The 20,601-nt window shown below is 52.2% G+C and overlaps 1 protein-coding gene across 1 annotated transcript in view; it reads left to right on the top strand.

The window, feature by feature from the left end:
* Positions 1-20,601, top strand: part of RASGRF1 (Ras protein specific guanine nucleotide releasing factor 1) — a 101,287-nt gene that overhangs the window by 66,967 nt on the left and 13,719 nt on the right. Inside the window, exons 15-23 of the mRNA XM_068991320.1 lie at positions 239-612; positions 1,976-2,101; positions 4,428-4,598; positions 5,067-5,173; positions 5,577-5,689; positions 8,008-8,068; positions 12,151-12,254; positions 13,719-13,803; positions 17,773-17,970. Of these exons, the coding sequence (XP_068847421.1) occupies positions 239-612; positions 1,976-2,101; positions 4,428-4,598; positions 5,067-5,173; positions 5,577-5,689; positions 8,008-8,068; positions 12,151-12,254; positions 13,719-13,803; positions 17,773-17,970 (1,339 nt within the window). The remainder of the gene's footprint in view (positions 1-238; positions 613-1,975; positions 2,102-4,427; positions 4,599-5,066; positions 5,174-5,576; positions 5,690-8,007; positions 8,069-12,150; positions 12,255-13,718; positions 13,804-17,772; positions 17,971-20,601) is intronic.

Here is a 20,601-nt window from a genome sequence, read left to right as displayed (position 1 = left end):
TGGGCCTATAGAAACCTGGCTGCTGGCCATTGAACCACATGGCCCCTCTGGCATGGCCTCCTCTCAGACCCGCCTGCTCAGAGGACCCACCCAGAATCAAGGATCATGAAGATGAAGGAGCCACCACTGCCCTGTTGAGCCCCACCAGAGACAGAGGACTTCTGCGGCCTGGGCAGGCAGTCAGGCTCCACTGAGCTGACCGTCTGTTTTCATCCCCCACCCCACCCCACCCCTGCAGGTCACTGGAGCTCTTGTTTGCCAGCGGCCAGAACAACAAGCTCCTGTACGGGGACCCCCCCAAGTCCCCGCGTGCCACTCGCAAGTTCTCCTCGCCGCCACCCCTGTCCATCACCAAGACGTCATCGCCCAGCCGCCGGCGGAAGCTCTCCCTGAACATCCCCATCATCACGGGTGGCAAGGCCCTTGACCTGGCCGCGCTCAGCTGCAGCTCCAACGGCTACACCAGCATGTACTCAGCCATGTCGCCCTTTGGCAAAGCCACACTGGACACCAGCAAGCTCTACGTGTCCAGCAGCTTTGCCAACAAGATCCCAGATGAGGCTGACACTGCCACCGAGAAGTCCGAAGAGCCCTTTGCCCTCAGCAAGCAGAGTGAGTGGATGCCCCCAGGCTCAACGGCCACGGAGGCTGGCTAGCCCCGCCAGGCTCCCTCGGAGCAGGAGGGGCAGGCTGAGGGGGTCCATCCAGATTACGGTGGTCATGCAGAAGCTGGGTTGGGGAGAGGCAGACAGAGACACCAAGGAAGGTGGCTGACTGTCCCCCCCATCATCAGGTGTCCCATCGCCCTGGTAACCGCTCCCTCCTGCATCCTTGTATCTGTCCACCTCTGCAGCAGACATGCCCTGGGCCGGGCCTCGGTCAGGGCCTGCGAGAAAAGAGGGCAGCAGACCTGGCTCCCGCCCCCAGGATTCACAGTGTGGCTGAGGAGCAGGGCTAGACACGGAAACAGGACTCTTGATACGTGTTGTGTTGGAGGGATGCTCAAGAGACCCTGGGGAGAGTCAGAGAAGGCCTCCTGGAGGGCCTGTCAGACCTAGCTGTGTCTAGAGGAAGGGAGAACATTCTAGACCAGCGGAATGGAGTGGGCGAGACTAAGGGGCGAGGAGGGGTGTCATGTGTTCAGGGAACAGCGTGAAGCGCAGCACACCTGCGACGCTGGGTGTGGAGACGACAGCTACAGGTGATGGCGGCCAGGCTGGGCCCTCCCTGCTCTCAGAAACCCGACCATCCCAGGACGGTGTCCCTTTGGAGGGTTGTCTGGCTCTGTCTGGGGTTAGGTCAGCCCACATCCTGGGTGACACCAGCCTTGCAGTGGTTAGCATACATATGCCTGCACATGCGCACACGCGCACATACTCAACCCTGGGCTGGACAGAAGCCCCAGCCTTCAAGGAGCAGGCCTGGGAAAAAAACTTACGATGGCTGGAATTTCTCTCCTCTGAGTTGAGAAGCGGGGGAGGCAGGGGAACCTCCAACAGAGGGCATGGCTGGGAAGGGGTGAAGCCCTCAGGACCTTCATACCAGGTGACATTTACTGTGGCACGTGCAGTAAACGGGATGCACACGGCTGAAAGTCAGCTACCAAAGTGACAGCCTACCACAGAGCCCCAGAGGCCATCCTGCAGGAGCAAAGGGCAGAGTCCTAGCCAGGAAACACGGCAAGTAAACGTCATTTGGTTTCTGAGGTGGAATCCTAGAATACAAAGGGGACATTGGGTAGAAACTAAGGAAATCTGAATAAAGCATGGATTTTAGCTGGAAAAAATGACTAGGGACTTCCCTAGGGGTCCAGGGATTAAGACTCTGTGCTTCCAATGCAGAGGACCTGGTTTTGATCCCTGGTTGGGAAACTAGGACCTCGAGTGCCACATGGTGAGGCCAAAAATATTAAATCTTTTTTAAAAAGTCAGTGATTATTTGAGAAGTATCAAATTGTTTCCTTCTTTCCTTCCAGGCTCAGAAGTCTCCATGAGGGAAGAGTCAGACAATGATCAAAACCAGAGTGACGATGGTGACACTGAGACATCCCCCACCAAATCTCCAACAACACCAAAATCAGTCAAAAGCAAAAACTCCTCAGGTACGGCTCACCAGCCCAGAACTGCAAATAGATTCCAGATGTTGTGTGAGATGCAGGTCGGGGAGGGCGGCAGGTGAGGCTAAGGGAGACCAGTGGATGTCACGCCTTGTGTTTTATGAGGGACTCCTCAGTGCAGGAACCCGGCTGCACTTCCCAGGCCAGGGGCGACTCTGGGAGCTACAGCGCTGGCTGGGAAATCCTGCTCTTCCTCTTGGAGTCCCTCCACTGACCTCAGACAAGGCTGTGTAACCCACCGCGCCCAGGTGGGCAGGAAGGCCTGTCTTTTGGCTTCATTTATGGAAGTTCCTGGTTTCCCTGGTGACTCAAGACGGTAAAGAATCCTCCTGCAATGCAAGAGACCTGGGTTCAATCCCTGGGTCAGGAAGATCCCCTGGAGAAGGGAATGGCTACCCACTCCAGTATTCTCGCCTGGAGAGAATTCCATGGACAGAGGAGCCTGACAGGTTGCAGTCCACGGGGTCGTAAAGAGTCAGGCACGACTGAGTGACTCTCACTCATTCCCTCATTAGGGTCGTAAAGAGTCAGGCACGACTGAGTGACTCTCACTCATTCCCTCATTAAATTTGTTGCAATATTTCTTCTATGTTTTGGTTTTTTGGCCCTGAGGCATGTGGGAGCTTAGCTCTCTGACCAAGGATCAAACCAGCACCCCCTGCACTGGACGGTGAAGTCCTAACCAACTGGACACCAGGGAAGACCCAGAAGGTGTTTCTTGAGCTGCTGCTACACGTCAGGCTCTGTGTTGGCTCTTTAATCATGTGACACCTTGCAACGGGGCCAGGTCCTTCCTGTTTTTCATTTAAGGGTAGAGTCTCTGGGAGGTTGTGATGATGCTGGGCCCAAGTCTCAGACTCAAGATCCAGGAGGGCTCTCAGGGGGCCATCTGGGTCTCTGATTCCCGTAAAGCACCTCCCCACACATGAGAGATGGCGGGGGGGGGGTGGGGGGGGGCTCTGAGGAACCCAGAGGTGAGGCATGAGCTCAAAGAAGCTCCTTGTGTCTCCAGCTGTCTCCTCGAGCCCCCTGCTCCCACATGTAAAGTGCAGCCTGAACCCCAAACTCCCCAATTTCCCAGGAGACCCAGTAAGTCTCAGGGTCACCCACCAGCAGAGAGAGACTGCCAGGATATCACACGGAAGCAGAACTCACAGACAGCCAAGTTCCAGAAATAAGCCTTGAGTTTTAAAATCAATCATTTGCTCCTCAATGCATAAGGACTCGTACTTTGTCCTAAGAATGGATTGCTCTCCAGAGATTTCTCCAAGATGAAGCTAAAGGTTTCTGGAGTGAGATTCTACTAATATTATTGCTAAAAAAAATAATGATTGTAATTGCACTGATATTCCATGGCATATATGTGTTGTTGTTCAGTCACTAAGTCTTGCCTGACTCCTTGCGACCCATGGACTGTACCCCACTGGGCTTCTCTGTCCCTGGGATTTCCCAGGCAAGAATATTGGAGTGAGTTACCATTTCCTCCTCCAGGACATCTTCCTGACCCAGGGATCAAACTTGCGTTTGCTACATTGGCAGGCAGATTGTTTACCACTGAGCCAACAGGGAAGTCTATGGGCATATACATATATATATATATATGTATCTTTTCACATATATATATCTTTTCATGTATATATATATATATCTTTTCACACGATGCTAAATACTTTCATCTGTGTTAACTCCTTTAATCTTTACATCCACCTTTTGAAGCAGGTATTATCCCGAGATTACATAGACTCAGAGAGGTTAGGTAATTTGCCCAAGGCTACACAGCTAGCAAGTGGGATGAGGACTTGGACTGCGGTGCTCTTTCCACCCCCACCATGATGCCAGGGAGCCCGTCAGTGTGAGTTAACCACGTCAGACTTTGCACAGGTTATGTGTTCATTCCAAATAGACAAAAAGGGTAAGAAAATACACGAAGCTGTCCCTAAGTAGACCTTGGCCCAGCGGGGCCTACAAGGTAAAAGGTTTGGGGCTGCAAAGAGATGCAAAGGGTGGCTGGACTTTCTCCAGAAGCAGGAGGGCTGGTGGGACCTTCTCATCTCAGCAGGAGAAGCAGAAAGAGGCAGACAGAGGCTTTCTCTGCCCTGAGGCAGCCCTGGGGTGACACAGGGTGGCATGGGTGTGTCCCTCCTCGGGGACCAGAGCAGGAGACCAGACCTTATGCCCACCGCCTGACCAGCCCTGGTTGCAGTGAATGCAGCCTGCCTGTCCAGAGGCCTTTCTAGCCTTGAGATCCATGGTTTCCTGAGCCGAAGGCTGGACCAGTGAAGGCTGAGGCTTGATCCCCTGCTCCCCACAGAGTTCCCCCTCTTCTCCTACAATAATGGAGTGGTCATGACCTCCTGCCGCGAGCTGGACAGTAACCGCAGCGCCCTGTCAGCAGCCTCTGCCTTCGCGATAGCCACTGCGGGTGCCAACGAGGGCACCCCGAACAAGGAGAAGTACCGGAGGATGTCCTTGGCCAGTGCAGGTACCGGGTTGGCTCACCAGCTTGATGATAGCACCACCCCAGGGGCTTGTCCCCCTTCTGATATGGAGTGCCTGCTGCCCCAGGCTCTGGCAGTGCTGAGCCTCCTGCCTGGGGGCCCCTTCCTCCCCACCCACCTGCTCTGCGACTTGGCAGACCTCTGCTTGGAGTCAAGCCCACTGCCTGACGGATGCTTGGCCACCTGCTCTGCCTCCCACTTTCATGGTGGAGTAGAGGCCACCAGAATCCTCCAGCGGCCCCTGAAAGCTGCAGAGGTCCGGGAGAAGCGGGCCTGTGAGGACTGTGTCCACAGGAAGTTGAGCCATCCAGACTCCTTGGTCAGAACCTGGGCTGGTTGTCAGATATTTCCTCACCCCCCACCCAGAGCACCCCCGTCCTTCCCCTGGCTCCCCCAGATCTGGGGTTTCTTATCCTCACTACCCTTTCCCCTCTCTGTCACCTGTGTGCCAGGCTTCCCCCCTGACCAGAGGAACGGAGACAAAGAATTTGTGATTCGCAGAGCAGCCACCAACCGCGTCCTGAACGTGCTCCGACACTGGGTGTCCAAGCATTCTCAGGTAGGTGGGACCCCCAGGGACGCCCCGCAATCCAGGCGAGCTGCTGGGGACCCAAGATCACTGACCCAGACTAGCTGCCCTGATATTCTCAGGAGGGCCCGCTCAGATCCCCTACAAGGGGACCTAGGACGTTCTAGGGGATAAGGGGCCTCTGTTCTCCACCTCTGTCTACATCAAGGCTACCTCCCAGGGCCTGGCCTAGGGCTGCAGCAATCAAGGGATGCTCCTTGACCTTGCAGCACCTTTCACCTCCAGGTCAGTCGGCTCCACTGGTGCCTGGCAGGCAGCTGGGGAAGAGGGAGATGAGGCAGGAAGACTGAGTGGGCAGAGCCTGCATCCTCCTGCCCAGCACCTCAGGGCAGCTGGAACAGTAGCCAGAGCCACCCTCCTGTCTTCCCTGCAGGACTTTGAGACCAACGATGAGCTCAAATGCAAGGTCATCAGCTTCCTGGAGGAGGTCATGCATGACCCAGAGCTCCTGACCCAGGAGCGGAAGGCTGCGGCCAACATCATCAGGTGGGGGCTGGGGAAGGCCTGCTGGACGAGGGCCCTCCCCAGACCAGAGGACCGCCTCAGGCGGTTGCTCTGGGAGGATCTCAGAGCCCTGGGCAGCCTGGGGGCTGGTCAACACCCCTTCAACCAGGATCTGGAGTGGCTTGTCCATGTGTGTCCTTCTCTCCACCTGCCCACCTCAGACCTAGAGACAAAAAGGGTGCCTGCTTCCCCATCCACACTCACTGCTGATACCCATTTACTCCACGCCAACCTGTGTGATAGCCACTAGTGATGTATGGGTGTTAAATCTAAATTAATTAAATAGGGACTTCCTTGGTGGTCCAGTGGCTAAGACTGGGGGGTGGCCAATGCAGGGGGCCCAAGTTTGATCCCTAGTCGGGGAACTAGATCCCACATGCCAAAACTAAAGATCCCACATGCCTCAACTAAGACCTGGCTCAGCCAAATAAATAAAAGTAAATATTTAAGATTAAATACAATTTAAACTCTAGTTCCTGAGTCACATGAGCCACAGGGAGCTGGTGCCTCCACAGGGAGCAGCTTAAAGAACACTCCAGATTCCACTAAATGGGAAGTAAATCCCGAAAAGGGGGGATATATGTATGCATATAGCAGATTCACTTTGCTGTACAGCAGAAAGTAACACAACTGTATCCCAATAAAATTTTTAAATTAAAAAAAAATCTAAAATACAAATTTTTTTTTAAAGAACATTACTGTCACGGAGGAGGGCTTTGTCCAATTGCACTGGCGAGCCTGTCTCGTGCTCCAGGGAATATGGTCGAATTGAATTAAATTGTCCCCAGACCTATCCTATTTCCTCCTGTCCCAGACTGGGCCTCTCCTGGCAGAGGTCAGAGGTCAGGTGGCACATATCCAAGCCCTGCTGGCTGAGTGATGTTCTGTGTGACCTCGGGCAAGTCCTGTCTGTGAACCTCATTTTTCCTCCTCTGTAAAATGGGTGAACAACACCCACTTCCAGGGCTGTGGTGAGATCACCTCTGCAGGTCTCAGGGGTGTCAGATGCAGGCCCTGGTCCACCCACCGCTCACCCCTGCTGACTCAGGCTGCCCTCTGGCCCTGCCCAGGTGCCTGGATTCAGGGTCAGGCCACCCGACCTCACTTCCTGTCCAGCTTCAGCTTTCCCTCTCTGCCCCGTGGTCACAGTCTCTGACCCAGACTTGCATCTACTTTCTGGCCGACAACCCAGTCTCCAGGCTTCCTCCAGCCAGACCATCCAATTTGCTTTCCTGAGGCCTGGGCTACAGGCCCATAATTCCTGCAGGCTCCACATCCTAGCATCGCTTCCAGACCACCCTCCCTGCTGTACCCACTGCCTAGACACACACACACACACATACACACACACAGTCGGCCCCCAGGTCCTCTGTGCCTTTCCTCCTCGTCCCAGGAGACATGCAGGACTATGCCAGGACCCTAGGCCTATGGGTCAAGTCAGGTCAAATGACCTTCGGACAGGGAGCTTGTTCAGACTGCTGCTGGATGCAGGGAGTCAAGCGGGCTCTGGTGTGGATGGTGGACCCGGAGAGCCCCAGCTGTGGGTCTACTTCCTTGGAGGGAGAGTGTGGGTGGCTCAGGCAGGCCCTATGGCCTCCGGACTGTCCCCCAGCCCCGGTCTGGCTCTTTGGCCCCGTCCTCAGAACTCACGATCGCTGTCAGAATGAGGGCTCAGCATGTTGGCCTGACGCAGGAGCTCTGCCCTCATCCCCACCGCTGCTTAGGACCCACTGCTCAGGACCCACTACTCAGTCGCTGTGAATAGCCTCCCACCTCTGGGTCTTTGACCACCACCTTGCTGCTTTCCCCTGTTCCCCCTGTCTGGAAAGCTCCCCAGCACCTCTGGCTTCTCTGATGCTCCAGCCTAAAGCTCCTTCCACTCATTCGTCCCATCACCCCACCGGCTGGTGCATCGGCCACATGCCAAGCCCAGCCCCAGGTACCTGAGCTACAGGGACAGAAGGGACATCAGCCTGTTTTCAGAGGCTCCTGGTGGATCTGGAGGAGTGGACCAGGCACAGACATGGCTGTTCCCAGCTGGGGAGCCTGGGGCTGAGACCACAGGAAGCCTAGGGACTGAGGGAGCCCCAGGGGGGGGCCTCACCCAGCCAGGAGGGTCAGGGAGCTGAATCATTGAAGACATCAATGACAAGAAAGGGGCAAGGGGGCTCCTGGCCCCGGAAATGGCAGAGCAGAGACAGAGAGCAAGGTGGGTTGTGTGCGGCGGTGGGGAGGGGACTGCCCGAAGGCAAGGGGTGTCACCAGCTGCTCGGGGCTCATCACTCCCTCTCACCCCCCAGGACTCTGACCCAGGACGACCCAGGTGACAACCAGATCACACTGGAGGAGATCACACAGATGGTGAGCCGGGCCTGCCCTCTCGCTCGCTGGCCAAGTCTGTCCTTCCCTGGCCACCTGGCTCCCAGGATCCCACTCCCAAGACCCCCCAGTGGAGCTCAGTCATCCCCTGTATTGGTTCTTGGAGCTCCCCTAACAAAGAGCCCCAGAATGGGGCACTTAAAACAGCAGAGTTTTAATCTCGCACAGTTCTGGAGGCCGGAAGTCTGGAATTGAGGTGTTGCTGGGCCCATGCTCCGTCCAGAGGTTCCATGGGAGGGTCTTCCTGGGCCTCTTCCGCGTCTGGTGGCCCTGGGCATTCCCGGGCTCATAACAGAGGATCTCCAGTCTCTGCCTCGGTTGTCACATGGCCATCTCCTCCCCGGCTATCTCCACGTCCTCTTCCCTCTGTGTGTGTTGGCCCTATGTCCAAATTTCCCCTTCTTAGAAAGACACCGAGATGGTTAGATAGCATCACCAACTCAACGGACATGAACTTAAGCAAAGTTCAAGTTCATGGAGATAGTAGCAGACTGGGAAGCCTGGTGTGCTGCATACAGTTCATGGGGTCTTAAAGAGTCAGGCTTCCCTGGTGGCTCAGACAGTAAAGCGTCTGTCTGCAATTCAGGAGTCCCGGGTTCAATCCCTGGTTTGGGAAGATCCCCTGGAGAAAGAAATGGCAGCCCACTCCAGTATTCTTGCCTGGAAAATCCCATGGACGGCGGAGCCTGGTAGGCTACCGTCCATGGGGTGGCAAAGAGTCGGACAGGACTGAGCGACTACACTTTCACTTTCAAAGAGTCAGACATGACTGAGCAACTGAACGACAACAATAACAACATACTGGATGAGGGCCCACTCTAGTGACCCCGTCTTACCTGAGTACATCTCTGAAGGCCTTATATCCAATAAGTTCACGGTCACAGGTCCCAGGGTTGAGGACTTCAGCATACAGTATGTCCCCTACATACAAACGAGTTCTGTGAGCATGCTCGTAAGTCCAACTTGTTCGTGAATCCAACGAAGTCAGCCTAGGTACCCAACTAACACAGTCAGCTATATAGTACTGTACCGTCATAGGTTTATAATACTTTTCACACAAATGATACCTAAGAAACAAATTCAAAATTAAAGAAAACCATTTTAATCTTACAGTATAGTACCTTGACGAGTACAGTAGTACCAGCTTCCTCACCTCTGCTTCTTCAGTTGCTTCTGGACATCCTGGACTTGAAATAAAGACACTGCACTGCTATCCTCTATATAGGACTGTACGGTAAATACAGCACAAGCACTTGTAGAGGATGCGTGCACGTGACAGTACACGCCAGACACGTGAACTCACTCACACGACCGGACACGCGAACACATGTTCACCTTTGAAAGTTCACAGCTTGAAGGTTCATATGTAGGGGACTTACCATATCTTTTGGGGAGGGAGATTCAACTGATAACACCAACTCTTCTGTTTTCTTCATCTTCTGCTTTCACATCTCCGCTAACCAGCCCCTACTGTCTCTGCTCACACTGTCCCCGGAAGGAGGAGGGTAAGAAGTCAGGCCTGGGGTGGACAGGCTCCGCACTGTGTGCTAGAGTCTTAAGAACTCTTCTCAACAGTGCTGTGGATCTGTATCTTTATCCCCATCTTCCAGAAGAGGCAGCTGAGGCAGGGGGAGGTGGAGTGACCTAAGCCGGGGCACGGTAGGTGGCCACCTGCCTGGCAGTGAGGGGACCCCGGGCAGAGCTCGAGGCAGGGTTCCTTGCAGTGGAAGGGATGATGGTCTGTGTGCTTCCAGGGCCTGGCTGGGCCCCCTCTGGGCCCCTGTTGCCCATCGCTGTGACCAAGGAAGCTCAGGGCCACCTTTGACCTCCCCGGAGGTGGAGGCCCGCTCGTCAGACTGAGTGATATCCAGCCTGTTCAGAGCAGCCAGTGGGAAGGCTCAGGCCTCTGAGTCCTGGACCCACGGCTTCCCTCCCGTCCCCGCTCCGACTCTTAGAGCGGGTTCTCCTGGCCCTGGGGGTGGGGGCAGCCATCCGTGGGGCAGCTGGCGCCCTGCCTGCACCCCAACCCCAAGAGCAGTGCTGCAGGGCTGTGCCCCAGGCACCCGCCCAGGGATCCCAGCCAGGCCGCTCAGGGAAGCAGCCACACTGCTCGTGTTTCCCAATAGGGGCCTGACCGGAACGTTCACCCGTCAAGAGCCTGAGGGCCCTCGTTCCAACTTCATGTGTAGCCAAGTCTGTTCTAGAACAAAGGGCTGCCCCCCCACCCAGCTGTGCCCCCAGCTCCCCGCCCAACCCTGACATGGTTCCCAGAATCTGAGGGCCTGCGTGGGGCACGTCTAGTCTGGAGGAGGCCCCAGGGCCCTCCAGAGAGCAGAGGGGCTTCTTGTGACGATGCGCACAGGCCTCTGCTCCAGGCCTCGCCCCTCCCCGGGGCTGGCCAGCTCCTCCTAGGCAGCGCGCCTCCCAGCCAGGCCCCTTCCTCAGGTGTCCATGCCCTGGGCACCCACCCCAGCTCACGGCCTCACCCCAGGACAGGCCTGGGCCTTCAGGGTGGGCTGTGCTGGTTGCCTGTCGCCTCTGCTTCAGAGGCTGCAGGCTCCTCATCATGAGGGTCCTGAGCATCCAAGGTGGCCCATGCCACTTTCATCCCCATGTCTCCACTGCCTTCCTGAGAACTGTCATTCCTGATAGCATTGTGTCCTCACACCCAGTCTCCTGTATCTGGACTTCTGCACAGACCGTGCCTGGCCCAGGGCAACTCTGTTGGGGGCAGTACATTGATGCCCACCACCTGCACACACCCCACACACATATGTACACATCCACACCACACACGCATGTACACACCACACACATGTACACAGCACTCATGGCACACGCACACACACACCATGCACACATACACATCACACACGTGTACACACCACACCATGTACATTCCACACACACCATGCACACACACGTACACACCACACACATATACATACAACATCACACACACCACACACAGGCTGCAGTAGGAGCTCTTTCCTCCGCTTACCCACATTCTGTGCCTGCTCTGAGCCTGTGCCTGGAGCTCCTGAAGCCTGGACTGTGTTTTCTGGTCTTTTCATCTCACAAGGATCTACCTGGGCGGTTCTCAATGACCATTTGCTGAGAAGTAGGCGAGAAGACTCCATCCAGGATGGAGGCTTGTTCCCCTGACACGGGGTCACCCCCACTTTCCTTGTCATTAGTGCAACTGGCTGGGCCCTCTGGGTGAGATAGCTAGCTGTCTCCTCCTATACAGCCCAGTCAGCACCCAGGAGGGGAGCAGGGGCATCCGTGTTCCTGACTCTCCTCCCATGAGAGCCCAGTTACCCTTTCCGGATCCAGATTTTCCCAGAGGCCTCTGGGCTGCAGGCCTTCTCTTGTCTGATCCCAGCCATGGGGACATTGCTTCCTGAGAGTGCTTCCTGAAGATTTCCCCGGTCAAGGGCTTGAGGAGTGGTCACCTTTAAATGTGGTGTCCATGGTGGCCCTAGGGCAGGGACTTGTACCTGGGATGACGGCAAACAGCTGTGTTGCAGACACGGGTCAGAGGTACAGGAGGTCATTGCACCTGTGAGTCCTCCCCTAAAGAAATTTAAAAGGAAGTTCTGTGAAGCAGGTGTGGAAAGGCAGGACCCGAAGGGAGAAACAGGTTCCAGCCTGAATCAGACGGCCCGGGCTCTGTCCCCATCAACCTGGCTGAGTGCCTTGGGCTAGTCATTAACCTCCAGACACCTCTGTGGTCTCACCCGTGTGTTGGCGTAAGGATGACCTCATGAGTGACTGAAGTGCAGCACAGGCCTGCAGACACACACACACACACACACACACACACGCACATACACACACACACACACACACACACACACACACACACACACGGGGCACAGCAGATGATGGTTCCCAGCTCCCACCGTCCCTTGCTGGCCAGTCTCCCAGGGTGGTGGGGGGCCCTCCCCAGTCACGCCTCACCCTCCCACTTACCAGAATCGAGAAGGATGTTCCCTCTAGGAAGGGGCCCCAAAGCCAGAAGGGGCCCCTCGCGGGCCTGACTGGGACCTTGCTCCTCTCAGGCTGAAGGCGTGAAGGCTGAGCCCTTTGAAAACCACTCGGCCCTGGAGATTGCAGAGCAACTGACCCTGCTGGACCACCTCGTCTTCAAGAAGATCCCTTATGAGTGAGTGGGCATGGGTTCCAGCCCCCACCTTCCTCCTCAGGCACCATCACAGCTGAGTCCCCCTCCTGAAGCATGTGCATTATATTTCCAGAGCTGCATGGTTGATGCTCCACAGAGAGAAGCATAAGTGCATGTGCCGGCAGGGATGATGAAGGATTCCTGTCCCTTCCTGTCCCCAGGCTCCCTCCTTCCCTACCAGCTGCACCTGTGCACGCACGCACACATGCACACACGCACAGACACACATGCACATGCACACGCACACACACACTTGGATACACACACAATTTTCCAGAAGCATCTCTAGCTCTGTGCTCCTTTTCTGGAGGTCTAGAAAGAGTATGTGTTCACATACGTGCACGTATGTACATAGGAGCAAATGCGTGCACATGCATGTGTATGTGTGTATCCATGTGCAGGAATGGACTCTGGGGACAGCTCTGGCCTTTGAAGAAGCCCCAAGGCCTGATCAATACCTCCTCTGGCCTGTAGTCAGTCACCCCCAGGTAGACTGTACCACCTACATAATTTGTATCTCCTTTTCTTCATCTGACCCTATGCCAAAATGGTATCTGCGAACACCATTTTTAATAAGTACACTGTATTCCCTGGCAGTGCACCAAGCCATGAGGCTGTTTTCAGATTTCACTTTTTTTTTTTTTAGATTTCACTTTTATACTTACAGGTGGGGGTCAGAAAGCCTCCTCATAACTAAATATGTCTCTGGGTTTCTGACAAGTGTCCCAGAATAGTTTCTAAAATTGGAGTCACCAATTCTGAGGTCATAAATCATCTCAGGACTCCGGATCTCTGCCTTCTAGAAAGGTAGCCCCACCGGACACACACGGAGGCCCCCACTGACACAGATGCTGCCCCAGCTGGTTGTGGAGTGTCAGCCTTTTATACAGCTGCCACATCTCCCAGGTGTAGAGACAGTAGTTATTCTGGGTAGTAGTTACTGCTCACTCTTGCCCATGGAACTCTTTCACGGTCACTGTCAAATAAGAAGCTTGTCCTGGAGGCCTGGACAGCCTGTGGTCCTGTGAAGTCGCCATTCCCAGAACACGCTGTGGCATGGCTTGCAGGCACCTTTATCCATCTGTCTGGCCCTTTCTGTGGCCTTCTGTCCTTCCTGTTCTGCAGACCAACTTCTGCAATGTGACTCTAAAATGGAGGATTTCTCAGCACCAAATCTCAGTTTGGCCTCTCCTTGACCCTGTAAGAAGAGTATTGTCATTGTTCCCATTTCACAGATGAGGAAACTGAGGCCCCAAGGGCTTACCCAAAGCCACACAGCTGGTACGGGGCACAGCTAGACCTGACCCCAGGTCCCCTCCTCTCAAAGGCTTTGCAGAAAGTTACTCCCCAGTAATGACCACTTCAAAAAGCAGAGAACTCAGAAGAGAAATCAGTAGGAACAAACCTAACCCCACCCACTCTGGGTTTCTCCCTTACTTCCTACAGGGAGTTCTTCGGACAAGGGTGGATGAAACTGGAAAAGAATGAGAGGACCCCTTATATCATGAAAACCACTAAGCATTTCAATGATGTGAGTATAGGGGTGGGGGATGCAGTGCCTTTTTCTGCAGGTTTCTCTTTGGTGGGACCCTCAGAACAGTCTGTACACCTGCTAGATCCATAGCACCTGGTTCCTCTCTGGGCCTGTGAATTATATGCAAAATAATTTCTTTCAAAGTTCACACCCATTCTAAAAGATGGGGTTGTCATCGCACTTTAGATATGAAGACACCAAGACTCTGAAGGGCAAATGCCTGAGGTCTCTGACCCGTGTCTGGTAGCTCATGGCCTTCCTCCACTGCAAAGCCCCAGTTCTGGGGAAAATATCCCTTCCTGATTTCCCCACATCTGCACTAGTTCCAGCGCTTGCAACCATAGGGACTCGTCCACTCCTGGCCTCGTGACAACCTCAAGGGTGTTTGCACTTAGCTTCTTCATTCCTTTGCATTTAATCATCAACACAAGAGTCTTTGATAGCTGGAAGTGGGAGCACATGATCCCACTTGTCCTGACTGCCTGGTCAAAGCCACATGACGCCAACCACAGCCAGGGGCGGACCCTCATCCTGGGAGGAAACAGACAATGCAGGCTTCGGAGCTTGGAGAAGGAGCCCTGTCAGGAACACAGCTGCAGAGTGGAGAACAGCATGTGCAGCAGGAGAGAGGACGTGATGAAGTGGGCGGGGCCCTCAGGAAACACATACAAGGCCTGAGTCTGACCACACCTGACCCACAACTCTAACCACAGCAGGAGGCAGCAAAAAAGTCCCTCTCCACCCCCCACCCTCCCCCGCTGTGTGCCCAGGACTCAAGTAAGTAAAGGATGAGACTATGGAGTGAGCATTTATTACATGTTGACCACGTGCCAGGACTGTGCTCAGGGTTTCATCAGCCTCATCTTCTTATTCTCTGTTATGGATGAAGAAACCAAGGCTTGAGGAGGTTAAATTTCATCCCCAGTCATCAGCAGGAGAGCCCACTTTGAACCCACACAATCCACCTCCGGAGGACTGCCCTCATCACTACCTGGCGTGTGGCCATCTCTGTTAAAAATTCACCTTTTTTTCAGGTGCACAGAATGGGCGCCCCTTTGGTGGTGATAATCATGGCCTGAAACTCTGTTTCTTAATCTCTCCCTGACACAGGGTTTGGTTTGCTTTTGTCTTTGCTGGGTTCCAGCCCTATTGGCTTTAATTCTTTGTCTTACCTTTTAAAACAAATCTTCCTTTAAATTTTTTAAATTTTAATTGATTTATTTGTTTTGGCCTCATTGGGTCTTGGTTGCTGCACCCTGGCTTTCTCTAGTTGCAGTGAGAATGAGGGCTACTCTTTGTAGCGGTGCGCAGGCTTCTCTTGTTGCAGAGCACCAGCTCTAGAGCTTGGACTCAGTAGTTGTGGCGCATGGCCTTCTTTGCCCAGTGGCATGTGGGCTCTTTCCAGACCAGAGATCAAACCTGTGTCCCCTGCATTGGCAGCCAGATTCTCAACCACTGGACCACCAGGGAAGTCTTCTTGGTCTTGGTGAATGGTACTGGCTGGGATCTCCAAGATCAGGGCTGAAACTGGTGTGAGTCAAATGAAGTGCTCAGCGACAAATTTAAGGAACTGCTCACCTTCAGGTGCATGCACTTGCACTCTGGGTACCTCTAGACCTGACCCCCAGACCACAGTATTCAACAGAAATGGTGATAGTGAATCTTGTTCTTGGTTTTAATCTCTATCAGTGTTAGTCATCCAGTCATGTCCAACTCTTTGCCACCCCATGGACTGTAGCCCGCCAGGCTCCTCCATCCACGGAATTCTCCAGGCAAGAATACTGGAGTGGGTAGCCATTTCCTTCTCCAGGAGATCTTCCTGACCCAGGGATTGAACCCGGGTCTGCCACATTCTTTACTGTCTGAACCACCTTAAAGAGTGCTTCTAACATTTCTCCACTTAGGATAGAATTTGTTTGTTTTTCAAGTTAAGGAAATTCTTTTTCTTATTCCTTGTTTGCTAATAATGGTTTTTACCATAAATAAGTATTGCATTTTATCAACTTTCTTCTGCATCTATTGAGATGGTCATATGGCTTTTCTCCTTTCAATCTATTGATGTGATGAATGACAGTTATAGATTTTTCTCTAATAGTCAACATCCTTGCATTCCATGGACAAATCTAACATATTCATGTTATATTAAACAAAAGGATGTGTACTTTTTCCTTCTTCTAAAATTATCTGTATCTGGTGTTGGTATCAAGATTATACTAGCTTCATAGAATAAACTAGCAAGTTTTCCTTCATTCTCTCTTCTCTGGAAAATTTGACTAATCTATTCCTTTTTAAAAAAATTGTATAATGTGTAAAACTGTTTTGAATTCAGTATTTTCTTTATGGAAAAAAATTTCCATTTAATTAAGGCTCATATGTGTGCTATTTTGTGCTATCATTCCTTCCTGATTCATTTCAGTAGTTTTCCATTCTTACATCATTTGATAACTCATTCTTCTTTATGTACATCCTTTAAAAATTTTTCTAAAGAAGACTATTTCTGGGTGGTAAAGCCCTATAATTTATACTCATCTGTAAGTGTCCTCTTTATTTTTTAATAACAAGTCGTGTTTTTTGTCCTTTTTATTTTGAAATGATGGTAGACTCAAAGGAAATGCAGAGAAATGTACAGGCAAGGCTAGTATTTCCTGCTGCCCCAGTTCCTTGCAGTTCTAGTTCTCTGATGTTTGAGCTCCAGCTTCCACTACCTCCCCAACCCCTGGCTGCTCCAAGTCCAGCCCGCATTTAGTTTGTTTGTGTATATGTGATTATTTGCTTTGTAGGCAGGGTAGAGGAGTCCTTGGATATGTGAATGAGACAAGGGTTGCCCCAAAGTGTTGTCTTCTCCAAGCTTCAGTTGTATGGTGGGAGATTCCCTGAGACCTTCACTCTTCTTAACTGTTCTTCCAGATAAACTTTAGAATCACTTTGTCAGACTTTCAAGATAACTCCCATTGCATGTTTTATTAGATTGCATTGAACATGCTTGTTAGTTTTGAAAAAAGGCATATTTACATTCCCATTTTGAACTCTAATCCTTTTCTTTCTTAATCCTCTTATTACCTTTGATGATTTTATTTTTCATGGAGCATCCTACATAGTTCCCATTAAAGTTTCCAGGTAATTTATAGATTCCCAGTGGTATTTTGAAGGTGATATCTTTTTCATTGTATTTTCTAATTAATACTGATGTTCAGTCACTCAGTGGTGTCCAACTCTTTGTGACACCAAGGACTGCTGCACTTCAGGCTTCCCTGACCTCTACTCTCCCAGAGTTTGCTCAAACTCATGTCCATTGTGTCAGTGATACCATCCAAACATCTCATCCTCTGCTGGCCCTTTCTCCTTCTGCTGTCAATCTTTTCCCCATATCAGGGTCTTTTCTAGTAAGTCAGTTCTTCACATAAGGTGGCCAAAGTGTTGGAGTTTCAGCTTCAGCATCAGTCCTTCCAATGTCAGGGTTGATTTTCTTTGGGATTGACTGGTTTGATCTCCTTTCTGTCCAAGGGACTCTCAAGAGTCTTCTCCAGCACAATTTGAAATCATCAGTTCTTCAGCACTCAGCCTTCTTTATGGTCCAACTCTCATGACTACTGGAAAAACCATAGCTTTGACTATACAGACCTTTGTCCGCAAAGTGATATCTCTGCTTTTTAATATGCTGTCTAGGTTTGTCATAGCTTTATTTACAAGAAGCAAGCATCTATTAATCTCATGACTGCAGTCACCATCTGCAGTGATTTTGGAGCCCAATTTGGTATTGCTACTATATTTTTAAAAGTTATATTTGTATACTGAATCTTTAACCAGCTACGCTGATGAGCTCTGTTGGTTATTCTAGCAGTTTTCCAATTCATTCTTCTGGGAATTTTCAAATGATCATTTCATCTGCAGATAATGGTGATTTATCATCTTTACAGTACTTATTCCCTTTACTTTTTTTTCTTGTCCTATTGCACGGACTTAAAGATCAGTAACTTGATCGCTTCAGAAATCGTCCGCAACGAGGACATCAATGCGAGGGTGAGCACCATCGAGAAGTGGGTGGCCGTGGCCGACATATGCCGATGCTTACACAACTACAACGCTGTTTTGGAGATCACCTCGTCCATGAACCGGAGCGCAATCTTCCGGCTGAAAAAGACGTGGCTCAAAGTCTCTAAGCAGGTACCAGCAGGAAGCTAGGCTGGGCTGGGGCTGGGGCAGGGAGACCAGAGGGCCACCATCCATAGGTGGATGAAGGACAGGGTGAGGGCCAACACTTCAGGTAAACTAGAGGACCTCTTCTCCTGTTTCACCTGAGACCAGATATCAGGCCCACAGTGTGGCACCAGCACCCTGTGGGACACCAGTACCTCAGAGTGGGACATATGACAGTAATTGTTGCTCCCAACACTCTTCTCCTTGAGTTGGGACAAAGGAGTGGTGCCTTTTGGGGGATCTCAGTCCAAACCTGCAGGTTACCAACATGGTAATCAGATGATCCTACAAGTCCTCTCCTCAGACTTTGATTTTGCAGCCCTTCTGGCCCCCAGAGAGTTAACTTGTCCCTGTTACCATTAGACAGTTGCTGATCTTATATATGAACTTAACAGTTATTCACTCAGAACCTGATTCTGAAAAGCCATAAGGCAGAGTCTTCCTCAGGAATAGAGCTCTATGCCCTGGGGTCATGAGGAGACAGCTCTCCTGAGAGGAGGCATTTGGGCCACCTCCTGGGTGCACTGGATGTCCCTGAAAGCTAGACAGGGACCACCAGGGGTCAGGGGATGCCTCCAAAGGCATCAGTAATATAGTGTCTGGTCTTATAGCCAGCTGAGCTGTGTGGGGCCCAGGGTCTCCAAGGAGCCTGCTTCATCTGGGCCATTCTGAACTGGCATGCTGTGTCCCCTCTTGGTTCTGTTCATCACCCACTCCTCACTACTCTTCTCATGCCAATGACAGCTCATGATTCCATGCCCCAGGGAGGCAGCAGGTCCATAAATCCCTCTTCTTTGGATAAACAGCCAGACTCAGGGTATCCTGGGACATCTCTGCTGCCTTTCCACTGCCAACCAGTCAGTCCACCTCCAGATGACAGCAGGACAGCAGAGCACCCCTACCATCTGCACCGCACCCAGTGAGACTGGGCCACTTGCTTCTTAGCACACAGGGATGCCGGGCTCAGGACAAAAGCTAGAAGATGCCTCTCTTGCGAGTGGAAGCGCAGGGGCTGGCAGTGCAGGAGCTCAGGGCAGCAGGCCACATCAGCCCACATGTGGCACATGACCTCGTGATTTCTTGGAGTCTGAGGTTGAGCGAGGCTACTGTAGAACCCGCGGGTCACTTAGGCTGTTCAGTCTGTCAAGGGTCAAACATGGCTATGGGCAGAGTCCGAGTGACCTATTTCAGGTCAGCATCTTTCTTCTTCTTCCCTGTTCCATCAGAATGATGTCATCTTTTCCAGAGGCCCTCTGACCAGGTTTTGTTTTCCCATCCCACTGGGGGTTTGGGAATTTTTTGGCTTTATTCTCTACATCACCCTTGTCATAGAGCTGGGAGGGAATTGCCTAGACCATCCTAAAGTCTTCCATTCTCTTAGGAGAGTGCAACTTGAGGGCAGTCAGAGGGCAAGGTGTGTGATCTGGCCTGCCTCCAGGATGTCATTCAAGACCTAGGGCCAGCCAGTGTGTGTAAGTGCTCAATTGTGTCCGACTCTTTGAGACCCGTGGACTGTAGCCCACCAGGCTCCTATGTCCATGAAATTCTTCAGGCAAGAATTCTGGAGTGTGTTGCCATGCCCTCCTCCAAGGCATCTTCCCAACCCAGGGATCAAACCTGCATCTCTTACATCCCCTGCTTTGGCAGGTGCGTTCTTTACCACTAGCACCAAAAAGGGCTGAGCACCATAAAACTGATGCTTTCAAATTGTGGTGCTGGAGAAGACTCTTGAGAGTCCCTTGGACAGCAAAGAGATCAAACCAGTCAATCTTAAAGGAAATCAACCCTGAATATTCATTGGGAGGACTGATGCTGAAGCTGAAGTTCCAATACTTTGGCCACCTGATGTGAAGAGCTCACTTATTGGAGAAGCCTCTGATGCTGGGAGAGACTGAGGGCAGGAGAAGGGGGCAGCAGAGGATGAGATGATTAGGTAGCATCAATGACTCAATGGACGTGAGAAACTCCAGGAGATAGTGGAGGACACAGGAGCCTGGCATGCTGCAGTCCATGGGGTTGCAAAGAGTCAGACACAGCTTAGCAACTGAAAAAGAATGAAAATGAGCATGGTGATGCCTCACCTGGAGCTATGTGTGTGTGTAACTGCTGTGTCACCCACAATTCTAGACTATCTGAATGAGCATTGCCCTTAAGGAACATCTGGACCCACCCTTCCATTTTCTGGATGTGCATTGAGTGTGAACTTGCCTATGGATGTATTGAGTATGAAGGCAACAGAGCCCACCAAGGGCTCTGACCCTCAGTCCCCACATCTGGCCTCAGCTGCAGCATCTCATTTCTCTGCAGGTGGAGGGGAAAGAAGAGGAAGTGAGGGCACAGCTCTGGAAAGAGGCCAAGTGGAGGAGGGTAGCTGGGAGCCTGGGGTGGAGGTTGGCCTGGGCATCTGAGAGCAGCCATCTGGAAAGCAGAATCATCCACCCTTGGCCTGGTGGGGCTTCTTCCTATGCTAGGAAGCATGTGGCTCTTTCATCAGACCCAGAATACATTTTTGCTTTGAGCAGGGTTGGTCCAAACCAGGCGACCACATTTATAATTGACATGGAGGGACCAGCATGGAGGGACTGTGTTTTGCCATTC

The sequence above is a fragment of the Capricornis sumatraensis genome, chromosome 19, assembly GCF_032405125.1.
Source record: "Capricornis sumatraensis isolate serow.1 chromosome 19, serow.2, whole genome shotgun sequence".
Taxonomy (NCBI): Eukaryota; Metazoa; Chordata; class Mammalia; order Artiodactyla; family Bovidae; genus Capricornis; species Capricornis sumatraensis.
The sequence above is the reverse complement of the archived record's forward strand: the minus strand, read 5'-3'. Positions and strand labels throughout refer to the sequence as shown.